The 22,590-nt window shown below is 37.6% G+C and overlaps 1 protein-coding gene across 1 annotated transcript in view; it reads right to left on the bottom strand.

Annotated features, from left to right (window-relative positions):
• Positions 1-7,083: 7,083 nt before the first annotated feature.
• The window catches only part of CDH13 (cadherin 13), a 535,620-nt gene continuing 520,113 nt past the window's right edge, over positions 7,084-22,590 (bottom strand). The window contains exon 14 of the mRNA XM_059824681.1: positions 7,084-7,174. Coding sequence (XP_059680664.1) covers positions 7,173-7,174 — 2 coding nt within the window. The 3' untranslated portion in view covers positions 7,084-7,172. The remainder of the gene's footprint in view (positions 7,175-22,590) is intronic.

Below are 22,590 nucleotides of genomic sequence, written 5' to 3'. Positions count from 1 at the left end.
TAAGATTAATTTGATTTTTGTGAAAAGACTCTGCAGTTGGGAAGTATGTGATTTACGTGAACAAAAATATGATTTGCTAAATGCCAAGAGAAGGGAATAGAATAAGAACTTGGAAATGATTATGTAACATTTTAGATACACTTTGAGCTATCTCAGTATAAGTTAAGTGACAAGCATTACCGAGGCACATTAAGTTGCATCTTTATGGGGAATAAAAAGCTTACAAATCACAAAACCTGCTACACTCTGGAAATGAATGTATAAATATTCTGGCATCATACCGTGCTGTGGGTCACATTCCTCTCTCAGCACAACAGCCTTACACATTTTAACTTTGGGAGTAGTTTGAAAAACTTTAATAAGATTGATTGAGTGATTTGTTTTGTTACAATGACAGCAATATTTGGGATTTTTGTTTTTTCAGTGTTGGGAATTAAATATGGCAGTACTGAGCTTAATCTGTAAGAGTTATAAGAGCAAGGTGATTACAAAAATGCCTAAGTGCCGGGTAGACATAACAACGTAAGATCATGAGTTGTGCCCTGCCTCAAATAGTTTATAATCTACTATAAAACAACAGTAGGAAACCTTATGATAGAGTACTGAGGTGGTACTTATAGCATAACATTCAACGTGGTATACCTAACTAAGCAAACTAATTAATCTATTTAATTTTGAATCAATTCCCCCAAAGCCTCTATAATAGATGTTCCAATTATCGCAAAAAGGAAAACCCTTTTTCCTGGGATTACAGAAGTGTTTCATTAAATAGGAGCAACTGAGGGCTAAGGTGCCAAATTCCCCATTATTGCTCCTGCAGGAAAGAAAGTCCAAAACTGCAGATTCTCAAAATTACTGTTCATCTGTGATTGCATCCTGGCAGCCAGCAATTACGCTTTCATCAGTAAATGATCCGAAAGTAAAAGTTGTGATCCTGGGCTGGAGGACTAGAGGTATATAGGAAAAAAGCATGGTTCCAGATTCTGTCAGAGCATTGACCTTGAGAAGTGAAAATTACAACACAGTATGTTCTGTTTGTGGCCCCCTCTGTCATCCTTTCCTGAATTTCTCCTGCCTACTAAACTTCTCCTCATGTTGTATTTCTGTGTTTGAATTTTCCTTCCAAATTAAGCCATTTGCATTTGTCTTTTTAACAACTTTGATAAACTTTGGAGTATTTCTCTATTTTATTAGCTCACTGATAACCCTTTTCTCCAAAGTGCTTATTAGTTACCTGTCTAACTTTGCATCATTTTTACAGTTACAGGCAAGCCCAGACAAGCCATCTATGGCCCACTTAACATATGACTGCTCTTGGAGTAGGTTGGTTTATTTAGCTAATGTGCTCCCTCCTTACAGTAACTGAATGCTGGATAGGAAAATGCACATGGGCTGTCCATGGCACACCAGAAGATTTTGGTGCTCTATGTGTTCCCCTAAAACTCTTCCCTGAGGAGCTCTACTTGTGGGCACCTAGTGAAGATTAGCCTGGTGAAAGTGGCACCTGGATGCCAGACAGTGGCATGTCCAGGTGCACATCAAGCAGTACCTGCAGCATAAACCCTTCAACAACAACTTCAATAATCTGTGCTGTTGTGTGGGAATTACTGATCAGAAGCTTTACTAAATTTAAGATGTATGACATCTACTGCTTTATCCATTAGGGAAGTTACCTTCCCAGACAAGGAAACCAGGCAAATTTGACATGATAGATTCTTGAAAAATGTTGGCCATTTCTTGTCACTTATTCATTCCCTAGGCACTGACAAATTAATTCTCTAATAATTTGTTCTAGTATTTTTCTAGGCACTGAAGTTAAACTAGCTCATCTCCAGTTGTCTGTATCTTTCTTTTCACCTCTTTGTAAAGTTAGGTATGATATATGCCCTTCTTCTGGGGCCTCCCCTCCTCTTTGAAAGCAAGCCTGCTTATGGGAACCGAGTTAATCATCCCACTTTGGCTTAGAGTTACTGCTGTGGCATGACTTGCATTTGATTCAGCAGTGCTCTGATATTAGCATTTGAGAGCATACGGAAGAAACTGCTTGGTCTCTTTTCCTATTTATTATTCAAGGAATGACTGGAGCAGAATAGACAGAGATGTCCAGGTTTAGCAGGATTATAATTAAAAGAGAACAAAGAAACTGAGAACAAAGGTGAAAAATAAAAGGGAGGAGAGAGAAAGAAAAAAAGACCTAAAGTGTCAAAGAGTAAGAAGAAGTGGATCCCTTGATTTAAATCACCTATATGTTTTTAGGTAATTTTTAGCTTCAAGTCTTAATGTCTCTCCCCCTTTTTTGTCTTAAACAGAAAAAAGAAGTTTTACTGCATGAAATTGCTAAAAAGTAATAAAGTTGGGATTTCCTTCTGCCAGGACATCAAGGTATGTTGCATATGCCTGTATATATGTGTATTATAAATACATAAATAAATATGTATACATACATACTCACCAAAATTGATAGTTTATGACAGTGCTAAGCCTCCAACCTATGTAGAAATAGATTTTACATGGGATACTGGCTGTAGCTCATGGCAGTGACTGCGCATGAAATCCCAGTGCTCCTGAATTGTAGTTTAGTAGCTGAAAGAAAAATTCATTACAGCTTAGCACTGGACAGCTGGTACAACCCTTCTTTGGCAGTATGTTGTTACAAATCTCCTCTAATGTTCTGGTAGGAAGATGGCTGCCACTCGGCATGAGACCAGAGACCAGAAAAACCTAGGTTTTTAAGTCCTCATCTCTTATGTAATATAACACTCTGTGATAAGTGATTTGGCTCTCTGTACTTTAGAGGAAGAAAATTATTCTGTAACCGGTGCATTTGTAACCCAAATACATTCTAGTGAATTTGCCACTGAAATTCCGCTTTGTGCTTACGCTAAGAACACTGAACTGCTGATTTGGATTGGATGGGTTTTGTTTTGATTTTTCTTTTTTGTTTAATGACTCATTTTCTAGACAAGTTGAAGTAAATAGCTGCTTTCTATTTTCCAAACTGTTTCATGTAGGTGCAGTAGACAGACTCGTTCTTCTAAAACATAGCTTTTTTTTTTTAATAGTTGTTAAGAATTCTAAGACCTTTGCTATTCTCCTTTTCTACACTTACACTACACTGCATTTAGCAGTTGAAGGCCACTTGTTCACTAAGGTTTAGAAGCAATATGCTGTATATCTTCAAAAATCCCTATTAAAAAAACAAGGGGTAACTTTCAAAAGGATTTTGGAAGAGGAGAGTAATGTAAATAAATTATTCACTTATTCTGTCATCTACGGTCTCCTATTGATTTTTGTTTGAATACAGAAAGCGTTAATTTAGTTATGCCAAGTGTTTCTGTTCTTCTACTTAAAGACATCACATATGGGTTTACTGTAAGCAGTTTAGAGGACCGTCCAAGAGCACCCTCCCAGATTTACTTTTGAAATATGCCTCATACATCTTCTAACAAGAGATGCTCAAACAGCTTTGGAGACCCGTGTTACCTGACCTCTGCTCTTGCATTTGCATGATGCCTCTGGCTTATTTGAAGAGACATTTTTGTCATGCTAATAACATGCCCTTTCGTGGTTGGCAGGGATGAACCCCACTGAAAGATCAGGAAGTGGTTATGTTGAGTTTTCAGGAAAAGTGGCTAATCTGAAATGAGCACAGGAAGGAAAGATGTCATGCCAAAAGTCTATGTGTTTAGGAATAATTTGTCTGGTGGATGGAGTAGGGCACCAGGCAAAGTTGAATGAAGGTCACAAGTCACCAAAATGAAGCCTCAAACAGCAGCCTCCCACTGGGGATTTGTGCTAGAGTTTGCAAGAAGGGCTGTTCCTTTCTAGATGGAGCAGGGCTGTAAAGTAAGAAATACAAAGGTGGAAGTGTGTCACCTGGCCAGACAAGAAGGAGAGGCTAGAGGCACTGCTGGACTGAATCAGAGGAAAACGATGTCTCGTCCAAGCTGTGCTCTGCCTGCACAGCCATGCAGTGAGTGGCCCTTCCCCAGTGGTGGGGCCCTCTGCTTCTTGGGGTCCATTCAACTTTCCTGAACCATCTGCATTTCTGCGTACTCCTGTCACACACCCTTAATCACTAACTGAAGAGCCCTACCTTATTTAACCATTGTCAGTACAGAAGACGATCCATACCTCTGTACTATGTGCCCTTCTCTGTACGTGTCTAATTCTGCTAAATCCCTCTGGTGAAAAACAAGGCAGGGAACCAACCTGCAAATCAAAAAGGAGAAGATAAAGGATTGATGACAGAATGTCACACTATGGGCACAGATATGAATTATGAGATTATGGCTGTAAAGACAAAGATACCTGAAGGAATGAGGTCTGGTTATTGAATAATGGGGTAATGCCAAAGATTTTCATGTAGCTGGAGCAACTTGTACCCTTGGGGGGAAGTGCTATAGTGTCTCCTGGGTGGAGACAGAAAATGGATAAAAATTCTAATGTGATCTGGTTTGCAAAAAAAAGATGAAAATTGCACATAACACACAAATACAGTGAAAACTGGGTGTCATCAAATGTAAGGAGAGGAGGAATATCATTATGCAACTCCTGGGAGGGGAAAAACAAAACCCCATTATACTATTGGATATGTTCAACAGCTGCTAAAATATATCCCAGATGATCAGAGATGAGTACATTATAGTATTGCATGTGCTTTCGGATGCTGGTTATAGACTAGGGAATTTATGAAAAGGCTGCTCTATTATCAACAAAAAGAAGCTATAATAAAAAAGGCCAGAGAACTGAGTGGATAAGCTTTTTAAGGAAAATGGGTGCAAATTTATATCTGTATAACGAGCTTGGAATGAGGGGAGAATAAAATATAGTAACTGAAATCTGGGGCAGAGGGAGGATTTGCCAGCATCAAGACACAGTTTGCCCTTTTACATGGTCATGCTCTGCACAGTACCTGTGTCACTAGGCAACATTATCATGGCTTCGGGCAAGTTAATTCTCATCACCCTCTTAATTCTCATCTCAAAGACATTGCAGAAAGCCTTCAGGCTGTTTGTGAGAACATTTCTATTTTATTAGGAACTGAAACCATGGGTGGCAGGATTCTCTGAAGTAGTGAATCTCGATATGAGGAATGAGGATCCTCTACAGGGATTGCTAAAAGGCAACTCTGAAGTGGAATCAACAGTTTAAAAAACCCACCCGTCTATCTAACTATGCCAAACCTGAAGTATGCTGGACAAATGAAAAGCCAACATGTTACTGTAAAAATCAGCGTTCTGAAGGCAGAGGAGGATGAAATGAACAAAATAATTTTGCAGGTGATGGAGCATTCATGTGTGGTCTCTGAAGGATGTTTTTTAACACTGAGTAATATAAACATAGTTCTATGTTATGTCTTCGATGTATCTGGAAAGCATACCCATGGAACTCAACAATTTGTCACACATGTATTTATATTGAAGTAGGCCACAGATTTGTAGGTTACTTAATGTAATAGAGGGAAGTGAAAAAGTAGCAAGTGCAGAATTTTATAACAGAGAATTACATCAACAAAGAGTATAGTTAAAAGTAGAAAATAAGAAGTGTGTGGCATTAATAGGTGAAGACAGGTAAGTATCTAAAGTAATTTGAAAAAATACTGATGTAAGGATTGTAATAGCCAATATATTTTTCTCAGAGAAATCTCTTAAATATGAAAAAAAACTATGTCTTTGGGGCAAATTCACATCTAACATAAATTGCTATACCTCCAAAGTTTTAGAAAAACTATGACATCCTATAACAGCTAAAGAATGTCAAAAATTGTCCTGAAAGTAGCATCTGAAAAGAAAAATAAGACATCCTGGTATTCAAACACACACAAATAAAAAAACTGTTATGATCAAATATTTAGAATATTTGCTGCCACAGTATAGCTCATTAAAACAGTGATTTAAAAAGTGTTTCATGGACACTGTTGTAGGATCTGAAATTGATCTGATTCCTAATTTTGCACAATTTTTTTATCTTTCACCACTTCAAGCAAACATTTCTATTAAATTGCTTTAAAAATGAAAAAAAAATCCCTTAATTACCCATTTTTTTCCAGAGAAATGGAATTATAATCAGTGTTATCAGTGACTGAAAAAATACACATATACTCATGCATAAGCCCCAATGTCACTGTACTATATTGTGCAATGTTAAAAATCTGGAAAAAGTTTCTGGCAGCGGTGCAAAACTATCAAAGATGTTGCCATTTTCACAAAACATTCGGTGTTCAAGAAAAAGCCGTTTATCATAGAAAACACATTGTATAACAAAGTTACAATCTCTAATTAATACAGGAGATTTTCACTGTGCATTGAATCCCAAATTTGGAATTATCAGAGAGAAAGGTAATTAAGGATAAAGCTGCTGGAGATAAGTAACTCTTCAGCCATCTTCTGGGTGACATATGAAGGTGTCTAAACAGTACTGTGAGCAATTAATCTTCTATAACTCACACAATATGCAGATTAAGAACAGATCTAGTACTGAGTTACACAACACATGCTGAAGTTTTGAATCTGTACATATAGTCAGCATCACATTTCAAGTTTTGCCTTAGTGGGTCTTCCATGAAAGGTTAGTTCTGGAGACAAGAAAAATAATATATGCTGTTAAATTGTTTATTAGCACAAGAACTTCACACAGTGCAAGAAATTATTGTTTATTGAAACAAGACCTTCAAGGGACTCTTTAATTATAAACCAGCTTGATATTTTAAAGCAAATGACACAGATAACAGAAAGAACTATTTGCTCTGGGTAGCAGGTTGAGTATAGCTTGGGGCCTATTAATCAGTCATGCATAACAAGTATCCTATAAAGAAATTGGAATAAACATACAGAAAATACTGCTTCTGCAAGAGGATTCAAAGAAACATTGCTAGGTTTTAAAATATACTTAACAGTTACATCATATTCCATGAAGAGGAGCAAAAGCAGTATCCATCTCACAAAAATAGTTGAATAAAATGAAGACATCAGTTCTCCAGCTTTGGAACCCTCTGATAGCAAAATAATTGCAAGTTCTGAAGAAATTGGAGCATGTTAGCTACATACCATCACCAGCTGCAGGCATTGGTACTGAGACACCAAGCAAGGCTTTGAAGCAGATGGGTTTTTGCTGGGCATCTCCAGTTTCAAAACCAAAGAGATAGGAACAGAGAATTTTGTCTTGAAGTTCTCTAGAAAGTAAACACAGACCATAGCTGTTATCTTTTAAAAAACATACATCTGTAAATATGCATAAAGCTTAATAATGGAAAGAGGATGTTTTCCCATCAGAATTGTGCATATTGATGTAATAAAAAGAAACGGGGGGAGGGGGCAGAGAGTTCCACGCGTGAGCTATTGGTGTGGATTATTTAAACTGCTGTTAGTGCAGGGCCCAACAAGGTTATTCAGTGGGCTGTGATAAACTCTGGGGTCAGCCCTGCAGAAGCATGAGGTAACCCTTTGCTACTTTTGGGAAACACCAGAGGAGCTTTGCTTTATGCTAGAGCACTATTCTAAAAAATCAAAGTCTTTTGAAAAGCATTACCTGTCTGATAATCTTGCCCAAATACAAGACATTGGGCTACTCTTTGACAAAAGGGCAGTAAAATGTAGTGGTGTTTTGTTTTGGTTTATTTTAATGAAGGATACAAACAGAAGAGTGAGGAGGTATGATGACAAGCATATTATTGGACGTATGAGATTAAGTGAGGTAACTGGCATGAGGTCTCTCAAGATATTCAAGGAATTCAAGAGCTACGAATATTTCAGATGTTTTTCAATCTATTTTTACAGCATTGATGTTGGTTTGTTTCATCCCTTGAATTGTAGCTTAGCTGTGATTATTTTTGTACTTGGGATGTAATTGTGTCTAGTTTGGCTGTGATAATGCTTAGGTTTTCTTGCCTTTTTATCTTCCCACTGGCTGAGTGGCAGGGCAGCCATTATTTACAGCAGCAGAACTGGGGTCTGTTTCACTTGTGATTCCCAGCTAGGTAGATAATATTGCAGCTAGTATCATTAAGAGTATTGCACTTGGTTGCCAACATTAACACAAGAGGTTAGATGGTACATTGAAGTCTCTCCACAAACTATATAGACAACGCTATAGAGATTTCCCATATTGCAGCAGGTGGTAATGGATGCAGAGAGCAATGATCTAACATTTTGCAGTGGTAGGATATATTTCTTTGGGAAATACATAGCTATAGCCATCAATAAGCTGGGCAGCTAGTCTAATACAGTCAACAGTAAGAAATTGGCCACTCCAAAGGGCAGTTTGTCCTATCCTGAAATAAATCAGATGACTTGACTCACACTGACTGCAAAGGAAAGCTAGATAATTAGCTTAGATTCAGTTCTGAGTTTTTAGTTTTCTGAAGTTAAGCTCGACTGAATGCCTCTCAGATACTTCTCTGAAAGGGAACACAGGCATAGAAAAGTTTCTAAAAACAGCTCTCTGTTGATTATCCACATTCACTGGAAAACAGTGCTAACATACTGAGCAAGCTGTGAAATTCTGTGGCTTAAGTGTTTAAGTGCTGGAAGGTAAATGCTGAAAATACCATTTCTGCTTGCAATTACACATCCTTCAATAAATCAAAACAGACTAATGCACTCATCAACATGTGTAAAATGTGTAACTGTAGGGGGTGAGAGCATGCACAGCCAGTTATGTGGCCAAATGTAAAAATAAGTAAATAGTCGTCTTGGTCCCTCCAGACACAATGGCTGGTCCTTTTCCCAGGCCTTAAGGAATTTTGGGGGTAGTGACTAGACTGCTTGCAGTGGTGCTTACCTTCTGTCAGGCTAGAATTTTAGCCACTCTTGTTTGCAGCATCTCCAAATTAGATGCACTTTACCTCATTAATCACTGCTAGGAAATACCATATTTTATTCACCCTGAAGCCAGAGTCTGATCCCCATCATTAACTGCCATCTGCTATTTTGTGATAAAGTTATCCTCAGGCTTCCCGTATCTGAGTCAGGTAAGAATGTCAAAATAGCGTTATTGAAATTGGAGAGACTGTTTTGTCATTAGCATGCCTAGAATAAGAAACTGTATGTAAAATTAGGTGGGTTAGGCTGTTTGCAATCTGCAGTTTGGTTTTGTTAGTCAGAATGTAGTGACAGACACCCCTGACTTTCAGGCTTTCGCAGACCTGTTGCTGAGGCCAAATCCATGTACAGGACTGCCAGGGAGGGTGACGCTAGGCCTTGTAGGCTGAGATCTAGACAGCCAAAATGAACCAGAGGCCTGTAGCACCGTGCTGTGTATCCTTGTAGCCTATTATATATGGGGTTATCATTGGTAGTGAGAGATCATATGCCACGTTGCTTCATTGTTTTAGCCCGAGGAAGTTTCTTGACTCCTCTTGCTTGCCTTAGTTGCAGAGCAGTTGTGTAGCTAAAGTCTAGTAACAGAAATAAAAGGTTACATGGTTATTGCTTAACGATGGGTCTTGTTCACTAACATTCATCCTTGCAGTTATTTGGACTTGTTTCGTTGAATGTTGTGATCTAATGCCTACCTACAGCATATCTGGTAATGTTGAGTGATACGTACGTGGCAAAGAGCCTCCAGTGAGCAAAAATTGTAGTATAACATCAAATTGCTGATCATCAGGAGAGAATAATCTTGACAGGCAACAAAATCAAAATTACCATAAGTCAACCCCGAAGCAGCAACCATCGACACTGATCTCTTGGCAGGAGCATGGGGTGCTAACACCACACCTCAACCCCAAATTCTTCCCTGAGGCGTGCATGGCTAGCAGCACCAGGAAACCATGTGTGGTGACCCCTGAGGGGGAAGAAACCTCAAATAACAGGGACAGATATTAGGTAGCATGCTCTATATATTACAGTTTTAGTCGCATTATTAATTCTTTCTCCTTTAATTGAACAACTTCTATTGTTGTGCAGGTGACATTTTAACAGGTCTAGTAATGTCTTTTGCTTGATTTTAATTGGAGTAGCAATAAATTCTTGCATCCTTGTGTGAGGTGGTTTTCCTTTTTGCCCATAGCAAGTTTTTGAATATAACACTAGAAGGGCCTTCCTGAGCCCTTCTTTAATGTCTCCTGCTACTGCAAACATGTACTGTCTCTTTTTAATAAGCTTGCACAATCTCACCTAGAAGTAGTTAAGGTTTACGAGGCTTTTCTGAGCACCTTAGTAAAGAGAGGTTTTTTTTTTTTTTTGAATGTTCATTTGTAACCATGAGCTGTCTCTTGATGGGAGTGGGATAGAGCTTGTCCCTGAAAGGCCTGAGCATCTGAGGTGTGTCCTCAATTTTCTGAAGTTAGACACCAACATATGTGGGGGGATCAGGGCCCTGGACAAGTTAAGTGAACATGTGTAGTGAGTCTACCCAGTGCTTTGAGGGTTTAGCATTGATGCTCTCCTGCAGTTACACCTCCTGAGAGTTAATGAAGATTAGATCTCATCTATATATATAGTGCCAACACATTGAAACTTCCTTAAAAAATTTTAGGATAGACTTTAGTGTGGAATTACAGTGTAGGTCTCCAGCCATTGAAAAATGAATTATTGTCGCTGATGTAACTCAGCAGCAGAGCACCCTGACAGCAATGGCCTGAGCTAATTCCCCCAAAGATTAGTCTCTGTTCCTGGAAGATAAGTGCTCTAGCCTTGTTTCCTTATGTTGGATTTTTATATAGTACCTTGTGTAGCACTGTGCTATTTCCATTTGCATGTACTGTACAGGACTGTATCGACTATATCACAGAAGGTATTATATCACACCTAATTTGGAAAGACTTGGTGAAGGTTATCTCTGCCTGAAGCAAAGATACTACTAGGCTGAATAGAAAGCTGTTAGAGTAATTTTTAATGAATAATGTATTAAACAGTTTTACTTCCCCTCCCCCTTCCTCTGTGCATGAATTTTTTTGAGATTTTTTTATTAAGAAGAAAGGAACTATTTAATAATGAAACTAGAATAATGTTGAATATATAAGTTAGTTACGGGTGGCAGATCTGGAGATGGACTTTAGTCTGGATAGGTACTTTAAATATCAAACTATTAGCTGCTATTCTTTGCTGGTAAGTTTTGATTTGTAGGTCATTTATGAGTAAGCTGTTATACTGCACTCTGCACTCAGTTGTTATAAACTGGCACTCCAGTTTCAAGCTATTTTGACTGGATGCTCAATCACCTGTTGTTATTTTTCCTCCCCAAAAGCCTAAAGGTGATTCATGGGATCTCATGTTTTGTACCATTTACTTTTCAGCTTGAATATGAAATTTAGTTTGTATCAACAAGTGCCCATTGCTCTGATAGCCATTCCCTTTTTATTATTTGTACTTTTTAAAGCTGGCAGAAACAAAACGGGCAAAAGGTGAATTTTTTTCAGAATATAACCTTTTGTTTATGATGACCTTTGTAACACTCAGCTACCCGTTTACAGGAAGATAAATATTAGAGGTTCAAAGAGAGAAAACGTCTATGGAGAATATTTGTTAAAGTCCTCAATAACGCGCTATGTTTGCAGAAATTCAATGATATGTAGGAGTAGTCTATAACTTTCCTGTTTTTAAGGTAAGTCTTTTCTTTATCTGTTCATTATGCTACTTTACCATCAGTGATGATGTGGTCACATGAGGCTTTGGTGTCCTGGCGAGTGACAGCTGTGGACGGACTGTTCAGCCAGATCTCTTTCATGCTTACGTACAGGCTGATCTGGGTGGCATTAAACCTGCAAGGCAACACGTTCCCTTCCCAGAGTTCAGTTCTCTGGAAGTGTTTTAGATGATCTGAACTTATTTTTGAAGAAAAAATAATAAAAAAAATAAAAAATAGAGAAAGAGAGAAAAGAACTTAATCTGTGAAAAGGGAGAAGCTTATCTCTGTTCATGATTTTTTCAAGCTTGTTCAGATGTAACAACCTCATTGACAGCAAGTTTCTTGAGGAAAAACATGAAGGTAACTGCCTTCAAAGAAGTAGGTAAATAAATTTTCACGATATCTTCCCATTCTAGCAGTCTCACCTTTGTTCCATTAGTAGCAGTTTCACAGCAGTCTTTCCTCCTTTATGTTGTTCTCTTTTTTAAAAAAGCAAATTTAAAATTGCTAATTGCACCTATCCTTGGATGTGTGTGGTATATTTCATAAAGATGAGATAGATTCAATTAACATAATACGCAGACAAAGCTCGTAATGTTTGAGCCCCCCCACAGGGGACGCATGCTAAAACTTCTGGCATTTTTTTAATAAAGAGAAAGGCAAATCATTTGGTTACAACTGATGTCGAAAGAGAAGGACTTAATGCACAATTTAATTGAACATTTGTTCTTAACTTTACTCAGGGACATTTGACATAAAAATTCTTACTATATTTGGCAGGAAGTCCCACTGATTTCACAGATAAAACCAGTTGCGTGTATCCAGAACTGGATGGTTTAGGGAGATAGTGGAAGATGATTGCATATTGTACAATCTCCCAGGCTCTCAGGGGCAATTAGAAATGCAAACCTGTTACCCTGGCAACTGCAAAATTTGACAGGACTTGAAACCTCTGATCTCTTAGGATAAGGCAGCAGCATTTATAATTTTTTCTCATTCACCTTACTATAGTTGTGATGTTGAATTGCATCAGATAGCCTCTTCTCTGCTGAAAAGACCTCATACGACTACAGAGCTAATATATAACAGCAATTGTACAGAACAGAGGTTCTGAAATTTCACTCCATGGACCACTGGTGAACCGTTGAGTGCCAACTGGCTGCAAGATGGCGGTTCACTCCCTGTGTTTCCAGCTGTTAATATTTCACCAAAAGGCAGCTAAACATATTATATGTTCTCCTAATAGCTCCAGAGAAAAATAAAATCAATGGCAAACATCTAAACTGCTAATACCAAGCTTGTTCTCTCTTCCCCATCCTCTCTTTTGTTGTGGTCACATACTCTCAATTTTGTTGAATTTGGAGGCTTGGCTGTGCTCGACCACAATAAAGTAATCTTTGCATAGCTGCATATTTTTGTTATAAAATTCAAAGTGGGGAATTCTGCCTTGGATGGAGCTGGATCCTCTCTGGAATTCAGCACTGCTGAGATTAATACCAAAGAACACAGTTTAGTTCTGGTGTCTTTTTTGTTTCTTTAGGCTTATGGCAAGTTTAGAGACAGCAGAAGGAAGAGGCCCTAAAATAATTTTGAGGACTGGAGAGAAATAAAGGTGATAAGTAGCATTTAAAGATGGCTGACAACAAATTCAGTTACCATGTAGAAATAATTTAGTGGGGGGGAAAGAACAGCAGGTAAAAAAAGGTGCTTTTGCTAAGGAAAGAGATAACAGGAACTAATTGGGAGTTAAACACAGAGAAATTATGAGTAAAATAAAAATTTTTAACCATAAGACAAACACTATGCATAGGTAAGCTCTAGATTGCCTGTCTTTTTGAACTGTTCAAGGAAAGGCTGAAATGCCTTTTTTGTGGATGGTTGACATTGCTCATCTGAGTCAACACAGGAGTGATATTACAGGGGTTTTCTTATAAAAAGATCTGACAAGATGGATTTATATTCAAAACCTTAGTATGAAAATGTACTTCACTCTTCGTCTGTTTAAAAAGAAAAAAATAAAAAATTATTTCAGGTTAATACTCAACATCACCGTAATATTTTTATACAGTTGATTGGCCTACTTTAGAGTGTTTTGTATAATTTTATGAGGCTGATATGGAAGAGTTCACTGAAAAAAATTGAAATGTTGGAGGTTTTTTGCATATCCTTGAGTTTGAAAAGGGTCTGTGTTCTCTTTGTTTCCTTGAAGTGTCTCCTGTATTGGGAAGCAGTTTCTTAAACTTCAGCTAACCTCTGACTACCCTGGGTGAGATTTGAGAAATGTCAGAATCATTCACCACCACTTAACTAGAGCCTAGCTTAGATTGTTATTCTTGGCTTACCCTCCAATAACTATTGAAAACTCAGCCAGCCATAAAACTCTTACTCTCCTAATTAGTGTTTTGGACTCTGCTCATCCTCTTTTCCTTTCAACTTTCAGCAAACTTGGCATTTGTGCCCAGCATTGGTTCATAGCCTTAGGAATAAATCCTTCTATGTAGGGAACTTGCCTATTGCCTAATTTTCTCCCCCTGATGGCGAAAGTACCGCCTCCAAACTAAGGTGCTAATTACATCATTGGCTCTGTGGTACAGATGCTGACTTCACTTACTCTTCTTAATAACTAGCACTAACTAATGACTTGGCTGCTATTAAGGTCTGGCGGACATTAAGTAGCAAATGGCTCCGTATGCCCGCGGCTATCTAAACCCCTGTAATCTTAAAACAAGATTATACCTTTATCTTCAGAAAGAAGTTTCATGTAATGACATTTACTTTTCTTGCAGATGTCAGTGAAAGGGCTGAAGGATTTCATCCCAGCTCCATCATGGTTTCATTGACTCTTTAGAAAAAATACACTTTGGGGATTTAATCTAGTAGCTCTTTTGAGAAGCACTAAGCTTGCTTGTATATAGATTCAGAGATGGAAAATTTTGTTTTGAGGTTTCCCCCTTCTTTTTTTTTTTATTTCATTTGGGGTTCTGTGCTTGTGGTATGTCAGCTAATTAGTTTTTAGGTAAACTCATCTTCAAGTGATACTAGAAGATGGGAAGTTAATTCTCACTCATTCTTTGTTTCTTTATGACTATCTAATTATTCATGAGTGTTGTAGGGGTTATGTTCTAGAAAGGCAACTCAGCATGGGGTTAAGCAGTGCCCCAACAGAAGAAGAAGGGTAAAAAATTTACATATTTGACAGGCATACAGCTGCTTTGAGATTGTCATTCTCCAATTTTCATTTCTGTCCTGTTGGAATTGTAAATTATTAATCAAACAATGATTACCTGTACAATCCTCTGAATTTCCAAAGAGCTTTGTTAATGTGAACTAAGGCACCTGTCATGTGCTCAAGGTAAGTTATGATCTCAGAGCCAAATTTTTCCTTGCATTATGCTTATGCAACTTGCTTATGAATCAAGGAATTTGGCATGTAGGAAGAAGCATAATTTTGCTGTGAATTAAATAGGACAAGGACAGACTTGTGATGCAGGTTGGGATAAGGCCTTTTAAGAACAGAGGAAGAAATGCTGGCTCGGGTGGTCATAAAAGAAGGTGGTCATGCAGAAAAGAAGTGAAAAGAAAATTCTGCAGGCACCATGGTTTGAAGGACAAAACTGAAAGTGGATAAAAATTATAAGGAAAAAATTTAAATAAAAGTCTCAGGAAGGGCAAGGCAGTATAGAGATAGTTGTGGAAGAAATAAAGTAAATGAGGCAAAAAATTTATAAGTCTTGCAAGAGTACAATTGAATTTCAGGGATATCTAGTACAAGAAGTAAACATTTGTGGAGTATAAGTGATGTCATCAGATCATGAAAAAAGGAAGATAGGCTCAGCTGTAATGTCTGAAGGCTCTCTGGAAAGAAGGAAGATGAAGCCAGACAGGTAGAATTGGGAAGGGTTTGCATTATTTTATGTTTTTCATTTGCAGTTGCTAGAGTTGTATTTGATCTGCAAGGAGTAGAGATGGTCAAATGTGTTCAGTGACTAGCAGAAATAAAGCTCCCAACAACTCAGGTTCAATATTTACAGTCAGAATGGGGAAGGGAGAAATGCCTCAATATAAAATAACCTCTCCCCCAAAGGTAAATGTAAAATAACCTTACTAATTTGGGCAAAAATGTGGGGTGTATTTGGTTTCTTGAAATTTTTGACTTTTCTAAAACCAAAATGTATTGTTTTAATTTTGTTCTACTTCAACCTTAGAGTTCTTCAAGACTCAAAGAGTAAACATAAAAAATGTTTTCACCCCTCTTCTTCCCTTTTGACCTTTTTGGAGAAGAAAAGGAAACTGTGGCCAGTGTTGAGACACCAGAGAGATAAGATGTGTAATAAAGAGACACCAAGGTTAGCAAAAGGGATCTAAAACTCAAAAGTCAGCTTTTATCTGAATGCAAACCAGAACAGAGCAACATTTGAAACAGAAAACTCAGCAAGACGGATTAAAATGACAGATCTCTCACCTTTCCTGTATTTTCATGCAGGACCCTTGAGGTCTTTCTCAGTCCAACAAATTTCAGTGCATTTCTTGTTTGCAGCAAGTTCTACTTTAGGTCCCTGTGGGACACGGTGCTTTCTTCTTTCCATCACTTCTAAAGCTTGGCTTTGTATCTGCTCTCTACCAATGCCAACAGACTTGTGTTGCAGGTTTCTTGTTTTCTACCTGGTTTTCCCACCTTGTTCTCCAGAATCTGCTTTTCCTCATTGATATTTCTGCACTTTCAGTTGCTTTACAAGAAGTAACAGCTCCTGTTTGTGCCAGAGGGTCTCACCTTGGCCTGGGCCTTCCTTCCATCTGCCCCACTGCAGCCTTTTTAGCAGAATATAGCATACAAACCAAACAGATGCCATCCACCTTAGAAACATTTAAGTTTCCAATACCTGCTCCTTCTCACCCTCACTTTTTACACCACTACAAAAAAAATGCTTGGAATATTTTGTTAAAAAAATTAAAAAAGGACCAAATTAATAAATTAAGAAAACTTTCCATTATTGCTTGGTCAATAAGCCACTGTTCATTAAATGATTTATATTGTGATAGATTTGAAACTGGTTTTAACTGTAAAGGTACTGAAGAATGGCTGTTTACTGATCACTTTAAAGAAGCAGATGAGTTTACCCATTGCAGTTTCAGGTAAACAAATGATGCAGGCATTAATAACATATTTGGCTGTTGGTTCAGAGAACACAACTGGATTTTCAGTGATGATGTTATAAAGCTGAGGATCCAGATACAGGAAGTAGTATTAACTAAAATAGGTGGGGAGGTAACTAGCCTTCAAACATGTTGGTATTTCTAAGAACTATAGATAAGACTACAGAAACAAAACAATAAGTACTAGCTTTCTTTGTGTCATTTTATTATGATCCATCCCAGGCAGAATTTATTTTTCAAATGGTGTGTATCCAACCAATTTCACTACCTCTTCCTCCTCTTATTAAAATCAAAGCAATATAGCTTTCTCAAAAAAAAAAAAAAAAAAAAAATTAAAAAAAGAAGCACAATATCTTGATGGTTTCTTAAGACATCTCACAGTTATAGGTATGTTAGAAAGGAAATTGATGTATCTTCCTTTCTTCTTTGCGTGTTCTTGGTACCACAAGCTGTGCACAGCATGCTTTCAATTAATTTAAACTAACTTTCCATCTGGTCCAACAAATGTAGGATTTGAGTGAAAGACAGTATGATGGAGTGACATGAAATACGCTAATAGCAAACACTAATGTGAAAGCCAGTCTTCTGTGGAAAATGTAATATCCATAGTGCACTCTTTCTACTCCATATTAAAGGCTCACTTTAGTGAAAAATGATTATTGTTTTCAATATTTGCCTAATCAAGATGAGAAAAGAAAGTGGTGGAGATAGAGATTTACATTTTGCAGAGCATGGTAATGTGAAGAACAGGATGTATCAGATCAATTCCTTTTTAATTGCCACTTTCATCAAGCTTTATGTTATGGAATTATTTCATTATGTTTCTACACTTAAAAAAACACAAATGCTGAATATGATTAGAACTTGGAAAGCTTTGGCTTTGTTATCAGTTTGATCAGAATACTCTGTATTTTGCAACTGTTCTATTTTTCCCCAACAAAAGTTCCAACAAAGGTATTTAAATTAGAAAAGCCAAGGCCACAGCAAAACTGTTTCCCCAATTTAAACTAGTGTGAATTTGCAAAGTGGAATTTATTTTGGACCCCGGTTCCTCCTCTCCATATTTCTTATATTAAGTACTGTACATTTAACCCTGGTTTGACCACTTCAACTGATCAAATAAATGCAAATCAAAATTCTAGGCTTGGTGAGATGCACAGGGAAGCATGGTGGCAGCATTACTGTGAACAATAGCAAATAAAAGATAATAAGCTTATTCTTGATAATTCGTACCTCAAACTCAGCACCACTTGTTCTTAAAAGTAGAGTTCCATAGAGGATAATTCTCCATAATCTTGTGCAGATCCATGGAAAATGATCTCATATTTTCATGGCAATTATATACCTGAGTCCAAAGTTGCAGTAAAGACAGATACTACTAACTGCTGCAGTCTATAGCTGCCACATCTTTCTAGGTTAAAATTCCTCAAGCCCTAACAGTATTTTGGGGTGGGGTTTTTTTGTTGTTCTCCCCCCCACACACCCCCCCCCCCCCGGCATGCCTGGAAGGCCTTCATTCTTGGCAAGGCTGAGCAAGACCTGAATTGCAGGTGTCCTCAGAGCCTACCTATAGATCAAATAATATAAAAGGTACCCAATCGATGAAGGAGAGGGTCCTTCAAAGTGAGAAAATAAACACTGTATTTCTTTCTTTCCCTGGGATTATATAAGAATCTAGCACCTAATGTCTAGCATTTCACAGCAGTGTTGCCCTCATCACCAATTTATGCCAATTTTTGGGGAGACAATGCTTGCTGGAGCTGTTCCATGCTGCAGAAAAGAATTAAAAATTTCCCAAGGCAAGATGATATGGGAGTAGAAGCTGTTTAATTTTCTTCAGTTCCTTTTTAGTTTGCCGCAAATAGACCCAACCAAAGAGAAGTCTTTTCATCAGATAGCTACTTTTCTTCTTTGGATTTGCTTTAGATGTAGCAGTGGTTTCAAAGGTAGGAGGATATGAGACAGGAAAGGTTTATAATACTTTTATTTGACCAGCTGAGACAGGTGAGTAAGAAAAAAAAAAAAAAAAGAACTTTCTTTTGGACCTAGAGTAAAATCATTCTTCTTTGATATTTAGCAAAGGTCCTATGTGTCCAAAAGCTTGTCTGTTTTCCCAATTATGTCATATGGTCTAATAAAAAGTATTAACTTTCCCTACAGACCTTTCTTCCCTACCGGAGTTGACGTGACAAAATACATGTCAGTAAACCTGCACAATTCTGCCCAGAAAGGCATTTTCAAAGGGCTCTGACTGCTGTGTTAGTCGTGCTCATTTTTCTGGTAGTATATACAACAGTATAATATTTAACCACCATTAAATGTTTGTCCAGTTGGGACTGTTTCATGTGTAACTCAACAGTTTAATCAATCTATCTCATTCATTGTTAGATTACAACTGGTGTAACTGGAAAGAAGTGAGAAGAAAGGAGAAAATGAGATGCTTCATTAGAAAACACCATCCGGAAGTGACAGATTAAGCTATTTGAAATGAAGGCAATTGTGAATGATTTTGGGGATATTTTATTTTATGTGTAAATTGGATCATTGGCTGAAAAATAATCACTTGGTCCATCAAAGACATAACCCAGAAATGAGGTGAAGATAGAAGTTAACAGAGGATGAGTAATAGAGGTAAGAGATCAAGCATGCAGCAAGGCAGGGATGATAATACAAGTTATTTAACACGGGAAACAGTGGCAACTAATGGTAATTAGCAGTAAAGCGAACACATTTTCCCCTCATAAATCTGGTGTTGGTGTCAGTGTGACTTGCCTGAATGCAGATTCAGGAGAGAACATGGCTCTGAAATGCTAACAAGAAAGCAAGAAAGAATAATCAGAGCATGACTTGTGGGGGGGAAGTCCAAGAAGATTGGGGAAGAAAAATCAGAGGAATGTATCAGGAAAAATGTGTAGTCTGCTGGTATATGTGTTTCTAGATCTTTTCTGTGCCCAGCAGAATAAAAGTCCCTGTTGAACATAACTCTAGAGATCAAGCTATATATTTTTAGCCTGTAGGTTCCAAATTACACACTGATCATCATTATTGAAGGAAAGATGTCTTTGTTGTGGGACTAACTGCACTCCCAAATAACAGTCCCTTACATCTCTTACAAGATGTAAACCATGTCCGTAAAACTATTCCTGGTTTATTATATGTGTCAGCCAGAATTTCTCATCATGTTACACAGAAAGTGGTATCTGCCAACTTTCACTGTTACGTGTGGGTAAGTATAAGTTGACAGAGATGAAGCAGTATTTTATTAAAAAGTCTCCCTCTCAGAAGCAAAGGAAAAAAGATTTCTTCTCTCTCATGTATGAGCATGTATGCCTGTACATGCAACTGCCGTAGCTAAGGCCTAACATCAGCAGAGGAGAACTCTAGATTATCCTGGCGTTTGATAGCCGTAACAGCTCCCTGCTAAAAATTCTTCCTAGTTGTGATGGAAGAAAGACTTTACTTAAGTGCAGTTTCAGCATTTCTTGCATTGTAAATACAATGGTATAGTTTTTTGCTGGACAGGAGAAAACATCTGTGTAATAGCTCAGATGTTATTGTCAATAATATTTTGGGGCATGATAAAGAATAACATATATTTATAATTTAACCTGCCTGTTTATGAGGCAAATTACTCAGATCCATTATCTGGGTTTTCTGCTTGTTTCTTAGAAGCTTAATTGAAATAAACCATGCATATATGATGTATATACTTTTATGTATGGTGTGTGTGTTCATACCTCTCAATTGTTATTTGAGCAATCTCTATAAGTGGAAAATATTTTCAGACACAGCTTATTCTGTGTAGCATACAAGAGACAATAATTCTGCTTTCAAGTATTCAGTGTTATTCACTCAGTCATGTGGTGGCAAATTATCTCTCACCTCCCCATCCTTAGAAATGCTCGTTACTTGAAATAATTTTGTGTCCTAATCCTGAAGGATGTGAAGGATAGGATTTAAGATTAAGTACAGCTGTTTGTGACTAGAAAGACGTGTCAATCTTGAAGCTTCTAGATTCAATTCAGAAGTTAAATTTGTCTATTATAATACTATTATAAAATGAAAATACACCATCCTACTGTCAAAAGAGTTAAATATTCAGGAGTAAGACCACGGTTAATAGGACATTAATCATTAACCGTTATTCAGAGACAGTTTGGATCAGGCTGGGGGAAATATAAAAAGTGTAAATGAGCTCTGAAAAAGCCAGCTGAGTTTGGGTGAGGAAGCTATCTAGCGGACAGGAAGAAAGAACTAATCTTTAGGTAGATAAGACTTGCACAAGTGACAGATGCATGGGCTATAATGAAGGAACAACTCTCTGGCTGATTGATTTACTCAGACGTTAATAAACAGTTCACTATCTAGACTTGCCCATAGTGGCAGTACACCACTGGTCTCCTGGGAGTCATTCACTGGTGGACTTTGGTCTGTCTGTATGGCAGCAGGCTGGAGAGGCCACTGTATTTCAGCGTAATTACTTATTCTGTTCAAGAACGCCTTCTTGAATGGCTTCTTACAGGGAGAATACACTGCCTTACAGAATGGTAGCAGGGGCTGCATAGATGTTGTGAAGGTATACATAAAAGCGATCAAAACGCAGACCTTGCGTCAGCTCCCGGTGAGTGCATGAAACTTCTCCAGAGTGGGCGAGAGAGTTGTTCTGCATTAATGCAATCCAGAAAATGTGTTCCTTCAGCGTTCCCATATTGTATATATGAGTAATAGCTGCAGGTTTTTTTAGGGCTGCAAACCAGTCCTGGGCCACTCGATTAATATAGATGTCTTTTAATTTTATAGTAGGCTATTGATAATACGAATTTATTTATAATGCAGGTAGTGGTTTAAAACATGTAACACTTTTTAAATACTTTTAGACAGTAAGGTTTCACTTCCCAGTCTAAAAATGTTGGCTATAATTATTAAATGTTTAAGGTATTCCGCTCTTGCAGGAAAGGTTTTCTGGAGTACTATTTACCATTGTCTTTGCTCAGCTTAATTTCTTTTTTTTTAATTTTTTTTTAAAGCAAATCTTTCTTACATGATTCTAATACCTTAGACGTAATTATTAAGATTAAGCTCCTGGCTTATGTAAATTGTCATCTCAATTCACATTCAAGTAAACCAGAACTGCAACAAATAACAGAGGTTTTTCTAGAATTCTTTTGAAAAGCTAAGTTATTTGTATACTCCAGTTCTTTATATTCTCATTTTTGTTGGGGTTTCTGAAGACTGGTTTTAAATTAGTAAACAGGCTTTCAAGACTCATGGTAGGTCTTAGATAAGGCGAAAAATGATGCTAAAATATGCAGTGATAATTGAGTGTCAATTTAAGAACATGTTCCCCATTGAACAGGTGCCTGTTGTTTCCTGTGAACTTGAGGTTATTGTTAATACACTGTTAACAGGTTCCCAGGAGTTTCCATTGCAGTTCATTTCACACTTGGACATTGCAATATTTGCAACAATTCACAGAGTTCAGAAATGTCCAGGAGACTTTGGCAGGGACAGCCAAGCAAAATGCTAATAAGGAAAACAGAACAGAAGTCTGAGCCAGGATTTGACTGTTGCCAGACTCCATCAGCACTACACAATGTTGACATGAAAAGAAGAGTTCTTTCATCTTTTACAGCCATAAACCAATGGGGATATTATTTTTTTATTAACAGAGAAATAACAGAATTAAATACAAGGGAGGGCTTGAAAGAAGCCCATTGTGTTAGGCCAGTGACATCTCTCTCAAATGAATGAGTATCCATGAACGGGTTTTGCTTCATAACACAGCTATACAACACAATGACCTAACAGATTGGTGTTTGTCATCCTGCAGAGTAATTTATAATTCTGCAAACTGGGAGGAAAATA

This window comes from Gavia stellata, chromosome 15, assembly GCF_030936135.1.
Source record: "Gavia stellata isolate bGavSte3 chromosome 15, bGavSte3.hap2, whole genome shotgun sequence".
Taxonomy (NCBI): Eukaryota; Metazoa; Chordata; class Aves; order Gaviiformes; family Gaviidae; genus Gavia; species Gavia stellata.
This window is presented reverse-complemented; position numbering and strand designations above follow the sequence as displayed.